Genomic DNA, 18,150 nt, shown 5'->3' on the forward strand with positions numbered 1-18,150 from the left:
CCCAGTTGATTCACTTTCTAGTTTTGACATTAGGAAGATAGTGAGAATGGCTAAATTATATCCTGATGACTTTGATGAATTTAATTTGGGTGTCCTTGAGAATCAACTTGCTAATTATATTATTGATGTACGTGATATTGATCAAAGATTCTCCAATTTATGTGGACTTGGTGAACTTTCAAAAAAACTAGTTGAGACAAAGAAGAATATTACTTATCCTCTTGTATTTTGCTTAGTGAAACTTGCTTTGCTTCTGCCAATTGCCACTGCAACCATTGAAAGAGCTTTTTCTGCAATGAAATTTATCAAGAATGACTTGCGGAATTGAATGGATGATGAATATTTAGATGGTTGCATAGTGCCTTATGTAGAAAAAAAGTATTTCGTACTATTTCTAATGAGGTTGTTATAAAAATATTTTAAGAGATGAGACCTCGTCGAGTATAATTGTAATAGTATATTTAAATTGTGCTTCCAATAGTAATATTTTTTTGTTGATTCCTTTATATTGATTTTGATTTATACAATAGATAATTCGGTTAACGTGTTTTTATGATTTAGCTAAAAATTGTGTATTTTATTATGTGCACTATTCATAAAAAAAATTTTACTTATCCAAAGGTTGAACACTCTGTGTAAAATTTCTGGCTACACCACTATTTATATTTATGATGTTACTCAGGAGTGGGACAGAGAAAAAAAAACTAAAAAAGAAATCTCGTGTAAATTCTTATTAGATTGTTGAAGAGTATTTGCGAACAAAGATGGATTTTGTTCCTCCCCTGATGCAAAAAGTGAAAAAAGAAAAAGTTACCCACGCTCGGGTAAAAGAACTAAAAGCTGATCGCAAAAAACAGACGTTTTTTTTCCGTCTATTTAAAAATTATTGGCACATTTATATATCGGTAAAGGCCAAATATACCCTTGTACTTTTGAAAATAATTTAATAATAACACTCGTTATACTATTGGGCTATATATACCCTTACTGTCATACTTTAGAACAAATATATCCTTATTTTGGCCGAAGTGCCACATGGCAGCACCAGATTAAAACAAGTCATTTTCTTTTTACCCGATCCGTTTGAAAACTCACCACCCGACCCACCCATTTTCACCCCACTTAAAAATATAATCTTACATAAATAAGAACCCCATTTTACCTTACCCCTCTCTTGAAACACAAAGAAGCGAAAAATTAGGGTTTATCATATTTTAATTTCTGGGTTCTTTCAATTCGTTCATGTGAATCTTAAATTTTTATGGTAACTGGTCCTTTTCTAGTTCTTTATTCTAGAGTGGTAACAAGGAATAAAAAATATAACAATTCTAGAATAAAGAACTAGAAAAGGACCGGTTACCATAAAAATTTAAGATTCACATAAACGAATTGAAAGAACTCAAAAATTGAAATATGATGAACCCTAATTTTTCGCTTCTTTGTGTTTCAAGAGAGGGGTAAGGTAAAATGGGGTTCTTATTTACGTAAGATTGTAATTTTAAGTGGGGTGAAAATGGGTGGGTCGGGTGGTAGATTTTCAAACGGATCGGGTAAAAAATAAAATGGTTTGTTTTAATCTGGTGCTGCCACGTGACGTTCCATCCAAAATAAGAGTATATTTGTTCCAAAGTATGACAACATGAGTATATATAGTCCAATAGTGTAACGAGAAATTTTTTTAAATCATTTTCGAAAGTACATGAGTATATTTGGCCCTTTATAGTTTATATATTTAAGAATGTCTAAGTTCATACTTTTTCCCTTTAATAATGAGAGAATTTTTCAGGCGCTCACATGGAATTGAGTGATCTACTAGGAGGGTACGTATATATTCTACAAATATAAACTTTATACATCAAAAGTTTTTCTTTGTTTATTTTTAATATAATTGCAATCAAATGGTTTTCAAACATAATTTGAGGAAGTAATGAATTAAAGATGATTGAAATGAAGATCTGCAATATATTAAAGTAACTTTATACTTTATGATAACTAATTTAAACTAATTGCTATTAGTAGTTTTTCTTCACAAAAAAAAGGCTACTCCCTTTATACGACACTTTATTCATTTTGGATGTTCCAAAAGGTGACATAATTCTATTTCTATACAACTAGACATTCAAAAATCTAAATTCATTACATTATTCATAATATAGCTTTGATGTCATGTGTGTTCTAATTTCAACCATTACTTTAATATATATTTTTTCACTATAACTAAGTATATATAATTGAATACTATCTAAAGCTTTGCGTTAAATCAAAAAGTATCAAACATCATCTATAAAATGAAACTTATGAAGTATTACATAAAATTGAGACATATTTATAATAATTATTAGTATTAATCAATATTAGTGAAGTTTTTATTTTTCAGAAAAAGAATATTATTCCACTCCCTTGCAAGGGATATAATATTAGTGGTGACTTTATTTAGGACAGGACCAGTGCATGAGCGGCGCGCAAATTTCCAAGCTAGGGTTCTTTTTTCTTTCCCTCGTATTCCTTCATATATATTCCCTGTACGAAAAACCCCAAAGCTGAAAACAGAACAGAGTCTCAATAAGGTTAAACCATTTACATTTCATCTAATCCTTTTCATTTAATCCCACTGTTTCTAAGTTAAACTCTCTTTTTTCTATTTGCGTAATAACTGAATTTTTGAGCTTTTTGAAGTGAAGGGGTTTTGCTGGTTAATTGTAACATGGAAGCTTGTTGCGGAGCTGCAATCATGGGTTCTGTTCAGCAGCCTGTTTGGGTTAAAAGTTCAGCTTTTCCTTCAAAAGGGGCTACTGGTGGTATTAATGTAAATTTGAGTCGGGTTAAATTATGCTCTGTAAAGCCCTGCAGAGCATCTCCAATTGAAGGGAGCTTGTTAACAGGAAGCCCTACTTCTTCTGTTTCTGTAGGTAATCTTGAAATTTTTGTTGGTTTTGTTCTACACATAGTATATGCATATAAGAAATTTTCTTTACAAGTATTTTGGTTGTCTTTTATGCATAAAAATTTAATCTTTTTATGGGGGATGATTTGCTGATTCACTTTCATGCATATTTGTTATTCGAATGGGGTTTGATGGACCATTTATATGTGTTTTTGTGAAGTGTCTAGGAGGCATGTTCTTCAGAAGTTACTTGTCAATAGGTTTTAGTTATGTGCTAAATCAAATTAATTAATGTAATTTGGTTATATCATAGGCTATGACGTTTCTGAACTTGTGGAGTTATTGCTAAATTTGTAGTATTTGGCATCTTGTTATTACCCTTTTTTTGGGGTGGGCGGGCGGGCGGAGTGTGTTGATCACATGAAATATTATTTGATACTCCCGACAGAGGTGAATTTAGGATTTAATATTTATAGGTTCAATCTTTAATTTTTTTAGCATTGAACCCATTATATTGTTAAAAATTATGGGTTTAGACTTGCTATTTATTGCAATATTAATGAATTCTTCCATATAACTTTATCTACATCATCAAAATTACTAGGTTCAGATAACCCGTTGCCCGAGTGCTACATCCACCCCTGACTGCTGATATGAAATTTTGTTCATTTGACGAGTTATAAATGTAGGCTCTTTTTTTATTTATAATAAAAAATGTAGACTCTTAAGTGCAATTTTGTACACCAATTGCCTTGTGCAATGAACTTGTTAGATCACATAAAGCTGGAATGTGGTATCTGTAGGGCCTGAATTTTCTCTGTAGGCTTCTGAAATTGCAGTGACTGATGACTTTCCAATTTACTTGGGTTAGGACTTGGAAGTGTCTTTTTCTTGTTTACAAACGACATATGAAGAGGTTTTCAATCTTGTTTTATGATTGGTGTCAGAAGAAATTTTCATTGAGCATTTTAATTTGCCTTTTCTTTTCTTTGCAAGGAATGCAAAAACTAATAGGGACTAAGCCATTTCTGGTGCTTAGATATCCCTCACAATTTGCATGATGACAATTACTTTCTTAGACTTTCTTCATTTACTCATGGTTGTCAACTGCATTTTTTAGGTGCTGAAAGCAGCTTTGAAGACTATGGATTGAGTGAAGCTGATCCTGATGTTCGTGCTATAATTGACAAAGAGAAGAAACGTCAATTTAGGAGCTTAGAACTTATTGCATCTGAGAATTTCACATCTCGGGCAGTGATGGAAGCAGTTGGTTCTTGCCTTACAAACAAATATTCTGAAGGGCTTCCAGGCAAAAGGTGAACCTGATATTAATCATACATTTCTTCCTTATAGAAAACTTGTCTTCTTTTATGTAGCTTGTTTAATGACAAATTTGTAGTTCTTAATTTGTGTCAGATATTATGGTGGGAATGAATACATTGATGAGTTGGAAACTCTCTGTCAAGAAAGGGCATTGGCTGCCTTTAGTTTAGATGGAAAGCAATGGGGTGTAAACGTTCAACCATTATCTGGTTCACCAGCAAATTTCGCAGTTTACACAGCGGTTCTTAATCCACACGACCGGATTATGGTAAGTTTTAACTAGTAAGCAGTTTTTATTATTGCTAATTTTTAGTTGCTGCATGGACTGACATTTGTATTGTCTGATTGTACCTCAGGGATTGGACTTACCTCATGGTGGCCACTTGTCCCATGGATTTATGACTCCTAAACGACGAGTTTCAGCCACCTCTATTTACTTTGAGTCCATGCCTTATCGACTTGATGAATCTACAGGTAAAAGTGTGCTACTTTACCATATTGGATTTGGACTGTTAACTAGAATTATTAGCTGATGGGAAGTTTGTCTTAACTCTAAACAGGCATTCTCGATTATGAAATGCTTGAGAAAACAGCGAATCTTTTTCGACCAAAACTTATTATTGCTGGTGCTAGTGCATATCCACGTGATTTTGATTATCCTCGTCTGAGAAAGGTATCTGTAATAATTAAATTTGTTATATTCATAACATCATCTTGTTCTCTTTGTATTTGGCATCTAATATTAAGCTTCTTATGTCTTGAAAGATAGCAGATGCTGTCGGAGCTTTCCTAATGATGGATATGGCTCATATCAGCGGGCTTGTTGCTGCCTCTGTACTTGCTAATCCATTTGAATACAGTGACATTGTCACTACTACTACTCACAAGGTACTGTTATTCCTTGCCGAGCTAATAGTTTTGTGCTCAGCACATCCCTCCCTTCCCTGCTCCTTAAAATAAATGTTAAATAGTCATACCAATTATATTTTCATTTAGCTTCTCTCTCTTTCTCTCTCCAATGCACTTCTGCTGTTAGATTTCCAAAAATGTGTCAAGTCTGGTTATTCTCTTTTCAATTTTTCAAAGTAAGATATAACAATAGAAAGAATTCTTTAAAGTAAGATATATGAGATTAGCCTGGTTTTAAAGTTATACATAAGGCGGAGAATTAGGCCCTCCGGACAAGCGTGCTCGTTGAGTGTTACAGCTTACAAACTGTGTGCGGAAGTCCATGTATGGAGATGTTCTAATTATTGGTGGAACTGTAGTGTTTCTTCTTGCAAATAAATGATCAAAATCCAAATTGTACAGTGAACTAGATCGGTCTGCACACGTAGGAAAATGAAAGATGTTAAGTCATGTTGTGTTTGAGAAATGTGTGCTGCATCATGCAGTATAAATTAACTTATAGATTGACATTTTCGGGAAGACTACTAACTCCATCTTTAAACTCCAATATTTTAGTAGTTACAGACAAGGTTTCTTGTGTGCTAATATCTGAGTCACTATGGCCTAACTTGGACTTGTCTGTTCAGTCTCTTAGAGGTCCTAGAGGTGGAATGATCTTCTTCAAAAAAGATCCAGTTCTGGGTGTGGATCTGGAATCTGCTATAAATAATGCTGTTTTTCCTGGTTTGCAGGTAAGTTCATTTTTCTTTTGATTATCCATCCTTCTGTTTTTCCTTTTTGGAATATGGCCATGAGTGTTAATACCTTACCAAAGCTAAGAACAACTTTTCCTTTTGGACTCTATATTATATTGTTTGGATTCTCCGAATTGAGCTGGCAATGATTGTTTCTCTTCAGGGTGGACCCCATAATCACACAATTGGAGGTCTAGCCGTTTGTTTGAAACATGCCAAATCACCTGAATTTAAGGCTTATCAGAACCAGGTAAGAATTTTTGGCTTCTTTACCCAACACCGTCTCCATCTGTACTGAAAATGTCACTCCATTTATTATTTATTTATCTTGTAGGTGGTCTCTAACTGTAGAGCTCTTGCAAGCCGGTTAATGGAATTAGGCTACAAGCTGGTCTCAGGAGGGAGTGACAATCATTTGGTTCTTGTCGATTTGAGGCCTCTAGTGAGTTTTCCGGGTTATACCTTTCTTTTCCATTTTCCTTTGTATAAATACTCAATTATTGCGTGGGATAGATTTATATTTTGATAGTAATTAAGAAACTATCAGATTATATTACTAACATCAATTGCAATCTATATACTAGTTTTGGTTAAAGTAAATTTTCAGAAAAATTATGGTTAGTATTAGTCTTTCTGCATTGCTGGCTGTAAGCTTGCATAGATTAACAGAGTTCATATTTCAATTAGGGAATTGATGGTGCTAGAGTGGAGAAAATACTTGACATGGCATCAATCACTCTCAATAAGAATTCAGTACCTGGTGAGTGTAGCTTATGCAGTTAATTGTCATATTTTGAAGTTCCTTTTGTATTTACACTGTCAAATCGAAAACTATAGGTGATAAAAGTGCACTAGTACCTGGTGGCATCCGCATAGGCTCACCGGCCATGACCACTCGAGGTTTTACAGAGAAGGAATTTGTAGCAGTTGCAGATTTCATTCACGAGGGCGTTCAAATTACTCTTGAAGCCAAGAAGTCTGTCTCTAGTACCAAACTCCAAGATTTCTTGAAGTTTGTTACTGCCCCAGATTTTAATTTGATTGATAGGGTGTTGGACTTACAAAGAAGGGTCGAAGCTTTCACGAGCCAGTACCCATTGCCTGGTTTATGAAGTGGTATTGGAAGGCCGAATTGCCTGATGATAATACAGCTTCCCTTTCCTATTTCATTACACCCAGAATTTTGCAATGTGCTGTTTAGGATGTTTTAGGATGATTCAATGCAGTGATACCTATACTAGTTTGCTCTCTGAAAATCATCTATGTTTGTTCTTCTTCTGGAGAAGTGCAGCAGATTTATAATCTGTGTTGAAGCCCAAAATAGGAGTTGGTGTTGTAAACAATTGAATTTCATCCGAATTACTCGAAAACTTACATGGCAATTGTAGTTCAGTTTTGTCTGTCTATTGGAATTTGAATATCTAAAATGCTACGTATGTGATTTAATGCCAACGTACAAAAGAGTGCATTTTAAATGAGGTTTATGGTTGTCCTTCGGCAAAAAAAAAATTGCAATCGATCAGACAGATTGTGGACTTGAGCTCGTATGTGGTAACAGATCAAAGTTACAAAGTTGATATTCTAATTCTAGGGAAAACTACATTGTATTGTATAGCCCTTTCAAAAATAATAGCGGGTAAAATGTATATTTTTTTGTATATTAAAGAATATATATATTTTATGCATAATCAGTATATATTTTTTATATATTTTGCTAGTTGATGTAATTATTTTTGACAGACCGGCCAAAGATGTGACTTGCCCTTATTCTACCTCTGATTTCAATAACAGAGTTCATGGATTGCTGAGTATTTAAACTTGAAGCGTTATTCCTTTTAATACAAAAGCTTGGATGATATAAAAGCCGAGGCAATTAGAATACATCTAATGTAGATGCATTTGGATAAGGGCTAATGTATAAGATTAATAATACAAAAACTTATTCGCGGATCAATAACCTAGATTAAAGTATTACTCTATAGTAATAACATAGATTTGGATTGAAATGTGAGTCGCAACTCAAACAAAGTAAAAAAGAAATTAAAAGGATATCTATTTAGGTGTCGTATATTTTGAATGTGAAGTAACTCAAATACAGCAGTTATACCATTTATCCATGTTGAGATATCAAGGCTAGGCTCTTCATCATCTACAATTTTTGTTTGCTCGAAGTTGCACTTTCATTTGTTTGTAAATAAGTGACACTTTCTAACCCATTTAATTAAGAATTCAATATGGATTAAAATTTAAATGCCTGTTGCAAAATTACCTATATTTTAAAAGGAAAAGGCCAAATATACCTCTCTACTTTCGGATAATGTGTATATTTAACCTCCATTATACTATCCCGCCAAATTTATTCCCTACCGTTATACCATCTGGCCAAATTTACCCCTACCATCAGCAAACTTTTAAAAATTACCCCACAATCCGTCAGGTGACCCAAAATCTTCCAAATCATTTTAATTAAGTTACTTATTCTTCTTCATCCACTATTTTCAAAATAATTAGCATTTACCTGCTTTCTTAATTGAAAAAAAAAAATAAGAGAAAGAAATGTTAAAATAATAAAACGGTTAGTAATAGTAAATTGAAGAATCTAATTAGGTAGTTTGTCTAAATTCTAAAAGTATTTACAACTTCCCAACTTTAATGAATTCCTTGCACCAAAGGTATGGAGACTTTGAAAGTATTAATGATAGAAGTAAAAGTTCCTTGAAGACTTTACATCGTCAATTCAACTTTGCGTGAATCAAATGCCTACACATTGTGCACTCATAAGTTAGATCGAATTCTATACTAACTAGACAATAACAAAATATATTCGAATATACATGTACATACATGATGATAAGCTGCATATAATACATAATAAATAGACCCACTGAACTCTACGGTGTGTATATGGTTGAAAATAAATAAAATTTTAAATCGATTCCAAACCTGTTATCACAAGAAGAGAAGTGGGTGCATTGGTATATCCATAAAATTGTATAGTCTAGTACCTTTAACATTCACATCAATACTAATTTCTGAAAATACTGGAGCAAGAAGAACAACAAGTGATTACAATAAAAGAAAATTAGGAGACTTCAGATTACTTAACAGATCAAAGAGTAATTTCTAAAAGTTTGCTGAATAAACTTGGCTAGATAGTATAGTAAGAGTAAATTTGGCCGGATAGTATAACGGAGGTTAAATGTAGATAATATCCGAAAATAGAGGGGGGGTGTATTTGGTCCTTTTCCTTATTTTAAATGGGTGAAAATCATCCCCCCAAATTCGTTTTAAAATTAAACTCCCTAACTTGAACTACGACCCTTCTTTCCATCAAATCATCTATTTTGCCCTTTGACATACTCAATCAACTCTTCTACGTAATTTTATTTATAGAATTTTGCCCTTGAACGTTGTGAAGATGTTTAAATTTGTCTTCGTTAATAGTTGGAGTCAAAACTCATGCAATTATAAGATTGATCCAAATTTGCCTTTTTTCACTAGCCGCGGAAGCTTTCCAACATATGAGCATTTTGTACAAGAGAAATGTTCAAATTTGCCCTTGAATTATTTTAAAGGTCCATGTTTGTCCTTGAATTTTACAAAATTTTGCAGATATGTCATCGCTCTAAATCAATCAACATCATATAACAATAGAAACACGACTTGAAGACTACCATTACTCCACCATCACTTCATCCCGATGATACTCATGGAAAGAAAACACAAAAATTCCACGTTCGAACTCATACCTTAATTTTTACCACTTTCCCATGTAAAACCACCGACATTCAACCATTATAATCTCATCTTAATCGCCATAATATTGTTGCAAATGATTTAGAAGCTAAATATTGTATATCTAGGTTTATTTTAGCATTAGTAAGTTGATGTAGAGTTTTGGCATCACTATTGATGATCTAAGAAGGATTGGTGATGACGTTATATAATTGATCATTGTTTGAGTTCACTTCGAAATTATTCAAGGCTTCAGACAATTAAGTTGAACTTGGGGATATATTACATCTTATTCTAAATGGTAATTTAAAATCTGAGTAGAAAGATCCTTTCATCAATTCAGTACAGAGACAATCAAAATACCATTTAGAATAAACGTGACAATTATTTTTTACAGTCTTCCGAGATGTGCTTCTAGTATTTGTTTAGAGGAAATTTTACCTTCTACTGCAAAAGTATACGACATATTTATTATAAACTAAAATTATTTTAAAATATTATTTTCTATAGCTATCTTTTATATTTTATAGCTAAAATAGGTATTTATGATATATACTACTATTGAGGCATGAAATACACTTTTTATATTTTTTCTCTTTCTTTCAATTAACACAAGATTTTCCCTCAGATTTTTTCTTCTTTCTCTCTCTCTTTTCCTTCTCTCTCTTCGAGCAACTCAAGCCCTAGTATTGATGACCGACGAGAAAGAAGAATCTCTCTCTCTTCGATCAACTCAAGATACACGCCCTAGTATTGATGGCCGACGAGACATTATAATATAGTAGAAGGTAGTTAGGAAACAGAAAAGAGTGAATTTTTCGAACTGAAATGAGCAATGTGATGAACCCTTATCATAAATTTGTTGTACGGATCCGACGAACTTTCTTCTCTTCTTGGCCGGAAAATGCTATTTCCGACGAAATTTCTTCTCTTCTTTGTTATTTAATCACATACAATGATATAAATACATTGTATTCTGTACAAATTCACTCAAAGACATTGTATTTTTGTATAAATACATTTTTTGCCTGTGTTTATATATTTCGAAGGTCTGTCACACACATTTTTTTCGAAGAATGGGGAAGTTTTTCCAATTAAAGTAATATTATTTGAAATGAATTATTTATTTAATTCAGAGTCGCCACTTGAAAGAATTATTATGGTTTCCCAAGTCACCGGTTTATTTTAAAATACCAAATCGAGGAAATTGACTCTATTTATGGTCAGCGAACACAAAAGACCGAATACAACAGTAAAAATATGTATTAGAAATAACTAAAATACTGTTAATACAAATACATTTGAATACACTGAATATAAAATAGCGAATACAGTAAATACAAACATTGAATATAATGAATGCAACAATTAAAAAAAATATTGAAACACACTACAAAAGTTATATAGAACTTAAAAAATTATTCTAATTAATTGGGTTGATAATGAGGCATATTATTGGTTTTATTGAGTTATATTAGGAGTGTATCATGCTAATTGATATTATTTCCGTTATTAGACAGTTGGACATACCTATTTTTAAGATGATTGCTGTTACTGTATTCATGAATACATGGCGCTAATACATGTGCATACAACTGGACTGCCATGATTTTAGGCGCTTTTTGCTGCTGTATTCGTGAATACATCGAATACATTATCGTAACAACTGAGTAGTAGCTATAGGAAGTAAATTGTAGCTATAGGAAGTAAATTGTAGCTATAGGAAGTTAATAGTCACTAAACAATAGTGGTTTCTGAAAATTAAACTGTATTGGTACAATTATGCTTTGCAGAATTTTAGTTACCAAAAAAGACAATCATTTTTACGCGCATTAAGTATACTAGTGTGTGTATAATTTTGATTGCTTTCATGAATATTTTTAAACTTTAATTCAACACTTATTACAAGTATAAATAGTAAATGCTTAAGTTGTTATTACCTCAATTTTTAATATTTACTTTGTATTATATACATTGAATATATATTTAATAGTAATCATTCTCCGTTATTTCGATTCATATAAATAAATTATTCAACTTTGTTTGTTAGTAGCAAAATTAAAATATGGAAAATTAATTGTAATAAGTGTTCAGCAGCTCGTTCTTTATTATTCACGTTACAATCTTATTACGTTCCATTAAGTTCATAACGGGATTTTTAAATTTTTTCCCCCTTTTAGAGCTACCTTTTGTTTGTTCTTTTACACCAACGAGCTCTACATCCAATGTTCATATCTTTGGCACAAGCACCTATCCTTGAATAATATGCTTAGGTTTACAAAGGCGACATCGGAAACCCAATCAGTATTTTCTGATTGGAATACAACAACAGTAACATACCCAGTATCTCATATCGTGGGGTCTAGGGAGAGTAGTGTATACGTAGACCTTACCCCTACCTTGTGAGGATAGAGAGGTTGTTTCCAATAGACATTCGGCTCAGGAAAGTATAAGCACCACATTAATAAAAATATAGACAAGAAGGGATAGTACCAAAAAGCCATATAAAAGCAGAATAAAAATAACAAGACAGTAAGGTGATCAACAATGAAAGAAAACAACAGTTAGGCATAAAAACCTACTACCAACAGAAAGTGAGACTGTGTGTCAATACTACTGTTATGAACACTCTAGATTACCTACTATACTACCCTAATCCTCGACCTCCATACCTTCCTATCAAGGGTCATGTCCTCGGTCAGCTGAAGCTGTGCCATGTCTTGCCTAATCACCTTTCCCCACCTCTTCTTTGACCTACCTCTACTTTTCCGTAGGCCCTCCAATGTCAACCTCTCACACCTCCTCACCGGGGCATCTGTGCACCTCCTCCTCACATGACCAAACCACATAAGTTGTGCTTCCCGCATCTTGTCCTCAATAGGAGCCACACCCACCTTGTCGCGAATAATCTCATTTCTGATCCTATCTAACCTGATGTGCCCGCACATTCATCTCAACATCCTCATCTCTACTACCTTCATCTTCTGGACATGAGCGATCTTGACTGGCCAACACTCAGCCCTATACAACATCGTTGGTTTGACCACTACTCTGTAGAACTTACTCTTAAGTTTCAATGGCACCTTCTTGTCACACAAAACACCAGAAGCGAGTCTCCATTTTATTCATCCCGCCCCAATATGATATGTGACATCTTCATCAATCTCCCCATCCCCCCTGAATAATAGATCAAAGGTACTTAAAACTCCCTCTCCTAGGGATGACCTGCGAGTCCAACTTCACCTCCCCTTCCCATCCTTGAGTCTCGCCACTGAACTTACATTCCAAGTATTCTGTCTTGGTCCTGCTCAACTTGAAACCTTTAGATTCCAGGGTGTGCCTTCATACCTCTAATTGCGCGTTCATACCGTCTCGCGTCTCGTCAATCAATACAATATCATCTGCAAATAACATGTACCACGACCCCTTTCCTTAGATGTGGGTGGCATCCCGTCCATCACCAGAGCAAACAAAAAACGGCTGAGTGCCGACACCTGATGCAACCCCATCATAATCGAAAAATGATCCGAGTCCCCACCCACCATCCTCACATGGGTCTTTACTCCATAATACATCTCCTTAATCAATCTAACGTAGGCAACATGTACACCTCTAGCCTCCGATCATCTCCTCAAAACCTCCCTCGGAACTTTATCGTACGCCTTTTCTAAGTCGACGAACACCATACACAAGTCCTTATTTCTATCCCTATACTGCTCCATCAATCTCCTAACAAGGTGGATGGCTTCTATAGTCGAACTCCTTGGCATAAACCCAAACTGGTTCTCGAAAATATACACACTCCTTTTCACCCTTAGCTCTACCACTCTCTCAAGACTTTCATAGTATGGCTAAGCAGCTTGATACCCCGATAGTTATTGCAATTTTGGATATCACCCTTGTTCTTGTATACAGGAACCATCGTGCTCCACCTCCACTCTTCAGGCATCTTCTTTGTTCTAAAAATGGCATTAAATAACCTAATGAGCCACTCCAAGCTTGTCTTGCCCGCACTCTTCCAATTCTACCTTCTTCGTCCTTGATGCACTTCACTTGGTCCAAGTCACGCGCCTTCCTTTCTCGCGGCTTGGATAACCTGAACAACCTCTTATCCCTACCTTGGCCCTCGAGTTCCTCATACAAACGACTAAAAGCTGCAGTCCTGGCCACCATAACTGCTAGCTTTGCCTCTTTCTTAGCCAACTTATAATGCTCCCTATTCGCCCTCTTCTCCTCCTCATCTACACTTTCCACTAGTTTCAGATACGTTGCTTTCTTGGTTTTCACTTTTTCTTGTACCTCTCTATTCCAACACCAGTCTCCCTTGTGACCACCAAAGCAACCCTTTGAGACACCTAATACCTCCCTCGCAGCTTCCCTAATGCACTGCGCAGTCGTGGTCCACATAGCGCTTGCGTCCCCACTGCTCCTATAATCCCCCATAGTCACCAACTTGACCCCCAAATCATGCGCTTTAGCTTCCGTCAAGGCTCCCCACTTGATACTATGTTGGCTATACATTGCCCTCTTTCTCTTTTTTCTCGTGATCTCAAGGTCCACAATTAGGAGCCTAAGAACGGTCGAGAGGTTCTCACTCGGGATGACCTTGTAATCCGTGCAAAGACCTCTATCGGACTTCCTGCAGAGTAAATAATCAATCTGAGTCTCGGCCACCGAACTTCGGAAGATGACCAAGTGCTCCCTCTTCTTCGGGAAACTCGAGTTTACTATCACCAAATCAAATGCTCTAGCAAAGTCTAGCAGAGACGTTCCTCCTCCATTTCTATCTCCAAAACCAAAGCCACCATGCATATCATCATACCCCCCAGACGTCGCTCCAATGTGTCTTTTGAAATCACCTCCTATGGAAAGCTTCTCGGTATGCGTGATACAACGCACCATCTCATCCAAATCCTTCCAGAAACGCCTTTTGACTTCCTCGTCCAAGCGTGCTTGGGGTGCGTATGCATTGATTATGTTCAAAGTAAAACATCCAACAATTAGCTTAATAGTCATCAACTTGTCATTCACCCTCCTAACCTCCACCACTAGTTCACGGAGGTCCTTATCAACTAAGATCCCACATCCCGCGCCTTATCTCCGATCTACCTAGTCTCTTATACACAAGCTATATTAATCTTCCTTTTCTCGAGAATCTTCGCTAACTCTATATATTTTCCAGTCAAAATTCCTATGTTTCAAGACCCCACTTTCAGCCTAGTAGCTCCCTTAGCTCTCTTACTCCCTTACCCCCTCCCCCGCGCTGACACCCCCGAGGACAAGACCTTACTCTACCATCGTTCACCAAAGCCACTATAATGTAGGAGTCACTGCTCAAACACTATCCGAAAACAAGCGACAAAATAAAATGAGTTACCGAAATATAATCTACCACTAGAGCTCGCAAAACAGGTAAAGAAATAAAATAAATGAACTAACGGGAACTGTAATCTACAACTAAAGGTTAGAAAAATAAGTGAAGAAATAAAATAAAGGAACTAAAAGAACTATAATCTACCACTAAAGGATGGAAAAACAGGTGAAGAAATAAAACAAAGGAACTAAAGGAACTATAATCTACAAGTAAAGGATAGAAAAATAGGTGAAGAAATACAATACAAGAGCTAAAGGCGGCTATAATCTACAACTAAAGGTCACAAAGAAAATGTACAAAACTAGAACAGAATTATTAGGGGATATTTGAAATAAAGATTCAAAATAAAGATGTAAACAGGTAGATAACAATATAAACAAGTAGGCAAAGCTATCACTAATGCAATTAATTTGACAATGCTAGGGCAAATAGTAACTAAAGGTTTAAGAATAAAATAGACAGGCAAGGAGATACAATTACGCTAAAATACCAAATTATTAAAAGATCAAGACAAGAGAGGAATAATAGAACTTGGATTGCAACCCTTGAAATTAACGGAAATCTAGTCGGCGGTGATAGATTGCGACGAGCTGGAGCAATACTCTATGTATTTCTTGTTCAAATAGGAAGAAGAAACTTTGAATATTTTTGAGCTTTCTCTGGAATTTAGACCAACCAAGAAATCAGCGAGAATTGACCGGAATCTGAATCGGAATCGGCTAAGAAGCTGAAGCGAAGTTGTAATACTCAACAAGAATGTGAAGCCTCTCCTCTAAAGAATATATACAACAATCTTCAGAACGACGGAAGTAATCAACAAACGTACAGAATATACCTAGGTAATCAGCGGGAAGTAATCACAAATGTATTTGAAGCCTCTCTTTTACAGAATATAACAAGTAATCAGCGGGAAGTAATCAACTAATAACTTTGAAGCTTTTCTTTTTACAGAATATCAAGAAATCAATAATATTTATCTCTGTATCAATGTAATGTATGTATTCTCGCTGGTGAATGTTTCTCGCAATATCGCCGGGGAGTTGACCGGTGATTTTGATTGGAGACGGCCGGAGATTTTTAGTTCGAGGTGAATAGAAGGCGTAGTTGATCGTTAAAGGACCGTGGATTGTGAAAACAATGGTGGGGGATTCCAAACAAATTTAGAATATTTCTAGAAAATTTGAGGATTAATTTTGTTGAGATTAATTAATTTGAAGATTCAATCTCTTTGCATTTTTTTAAAAACTTTGATTTGGGTGATTGATTTCTATTTTCTGATTGGAATAAGTAAAGAAATTTTAGGTAAGAAATCATACTTCAAATTGATAATCATAGAACATTCATATCTCACAACAGGACGTTAATATATTGACTGATGTTGTACACTTAATTATGACATCTAAGACTTCATTAATTCAGAGAAAATTGAACCACAAACGGCGGGACTTTCGACCTAAGAAATCTCTCAATTGAGTTGCTAAAATAAGTGCCATCTAAAACTATTATGCAATGTAAATGTGACTGTGATAGAATATAGATTTTTACCTAGTTATACTATAGTATAAACTTATTTACCATCTTTATTTAAGTTTCTTGTTAATTACTTTATATATTTATATTTACTAGTTTTATACAAAACCATAAAAAAGAAGAAATGCAACATACCTTAAACATATTGTATCAGTTATACGTAATCCCCCTATATTTAGGATTCTCTTCCTTTTCCAAACGAATACAAAAACATCTTCTCTCTTTCTTTAACAATTACCCAAAATTGTTCTTAACCACCATAAGCATTCTCCCTTATCCACTGTTACCCAAAATCTCGCGTAAGAATTTTATCTTACCCACTGTTATCCAAAATCTTATTTACCCAAAATCACGCTTACTCACTGTTATCCCCCAAAATTGCAGATTCTTTCCTCTTCCAAAACTTTTGATATCCGATTTCTCTCTTTCATTAATCCAAAGTCTCTTTGTTATTTATACAATGCAAACGAAATTCGAAATTTTGCTTTAGAATCAAATTGTGGGTAAGTTTTGAATCTTGTTTTCTTTATTTTGTCTAATTTTCAAGCTTCACTCTGCATTAACAATGGCTCTTTTCTAATTTCTCAATATTTCATTCTTCTTCATGTTTTTTAGCCATTTAAAAAATGTCTCTTTAATATTCTTTTTCATTCCACCTTTTTCAGAACTAACAATGGGTAAAAAATCTTTGCATGAATCTTTGAGAAAACATTCTGGAAATTGTATTGTTGATACACTAACAAGTAACACAGCAGTTCGGAGATCACCCCGGAAACAGTGTGAAAACGTTGTGGGTGAAACACCTAGTTTTGACTTAGATGTATTTTCACAAGAAGAAAAAAAAATCAAAAAATCAAATTCTAGGCATGTAATACCTTAGTGATTGATGAAGGTTCGGTTTCTAAGAGGAATGGTAAGGCACTTCGAGATGATGATTTTGAAGAGAAGGAATTGATATTAAAAGAAAGAAAGAGGAGTAACGTTAATGACGATGCGAAATCAAAAAAGAATAATAAGGTTGATCCGAATTTCGGCTCTCGTAAAGATGAATCTGATCACAAGGTACTGTAGACCTTTAAAAATATTTCCTTTATATTGTTTTATGTGGTTTTTTTTAGGTAATTTGTTTCTTTTGTATACTTTTTGTATACTGATTGTATGAGTTTTCCAGAGAAATTATATTCATATTTTTTTTAATTATTAGTGTTGTACATATTTTGTATGTTTAGTGTATTACAAATGAAGTTGATTGTGTATGATAGTGATTATTTGACATAAATGACTTGTTATTTGTTTTTTGTATTTTCCCGCATGATTTTTGTATGTACACTATTTTTTGAATGTATCCGTCTTTGTAGCGTAGTGCTATTATTTGTTTGACAATGATATATTAATATATTATTTGTATGTTAGATTATATGTTTTGTATTGTGTTTTATATGTTTATATTAGATAATTTGTTTATTTTTGTATGTTTTTTATATACTGATTGTATGAGTTCTCCAGAAAAATTAATTTTACATTATTTTTTTATTATTGGTGTTGTACATATTTTGTATGTTTAGTGTATTACAAATGAATTTAGTTTTATCAATTTCATATGTTTATGCAATTTTAGAAATAATACTATCGATTAAAAAAATACTTTTTTGTATATACTT

General features: G+C 34.2%; 2 protein-coding genes across 3 annotated transcripts; one reads left to right on the forward strand and one right to left on the reverse strand.

Annotated features, from left to right (window-relative positions):
* Nucleotides 1–2,427: 2,427 nt before the first annotated feature.
* Nucleotides 2,428–7,277, forward strand: LOC107759094 (serine hydroxymethyltransferase 3, chloroplastic). Of its 2 annotated transcripts, none has more exons than XM_016576965.2 (12): nucleotides 2,428–2,567; nucleotides 2,682–2,909; nucleotides 4,005–4,200; nucleotides 4,301–4,475; nucleotides 4,564–4,681; nucleotides 4,768–4,880; nucleotides 4,973–5,095; nucleotides 5,743–5,847; nucleotides 6,014–6,100; nucleotides 6,185–6,292; nucleotides 6,538–6,610; nucleotides 6,688–7,277. In XM_016576965.2, the coding sequence occupies exons 2-12, from the start codon at nucleotides 2,705–2,707 to the stop codon at nucleotides 6,960–6,962; spliced, it is 1,578 nt and encodes a 525-aa protein (XP_016432451.1). In that variant the 5' UTR covers nucleotides 2,428–2,567; nucleotides 2,682–2,704; the 3' UTR covers nucleotides 6,963–7,277. The 2 variants fall into 2 exon arrangements, with proteins under 2 accessions (XP_016432451.1, XP_016432450.1); XM_016576964.2 differs by having other exon boundaries at nucleotides 2,442–2,567; nucleotides 2,677–2,909.
* A 1,522-nt stretch (nucleotides 7,278–8,799) lies between these two features.
* On the reverse strand, nucleotides 8,800–14,028 carry LOC107759093 (uncharacterized). Its single transcript, XM_075245763.1, has 2 exons — nucleotides 13,731–14,028; nucleotides 8,800–8,891 (listed from the first exon to the last, which is right to left on the reverse strand). The coding sequence occupies exons 1-2, from the start codon at nucleotides 14,026–14,028 to the stop codon at nucleotides 8,800–8,802; spliced, it is 390 nt and encodes a 129-aa protein (XP_075101864.1).
* Between the last annotated feature and the right edge of the window lie 4,122 nt (nucleotides 14,029–18,150).

Source organism: Nicotiana tabacum, chromosome 23, assembly GCF_000715075.1.
Source record: "Nicotiana tabacum cultivar K326 chromosome 23, ASM71507v2, whole genome shotgun sequence".
Taxonomy (NCBI): domain Eukaryota; kingdom Viridiplantae; phylum Streptophyta; class Magnoliopsida; order Solanales; family Solanaceae; genus Nicotiana; species Nicotiana tabacum.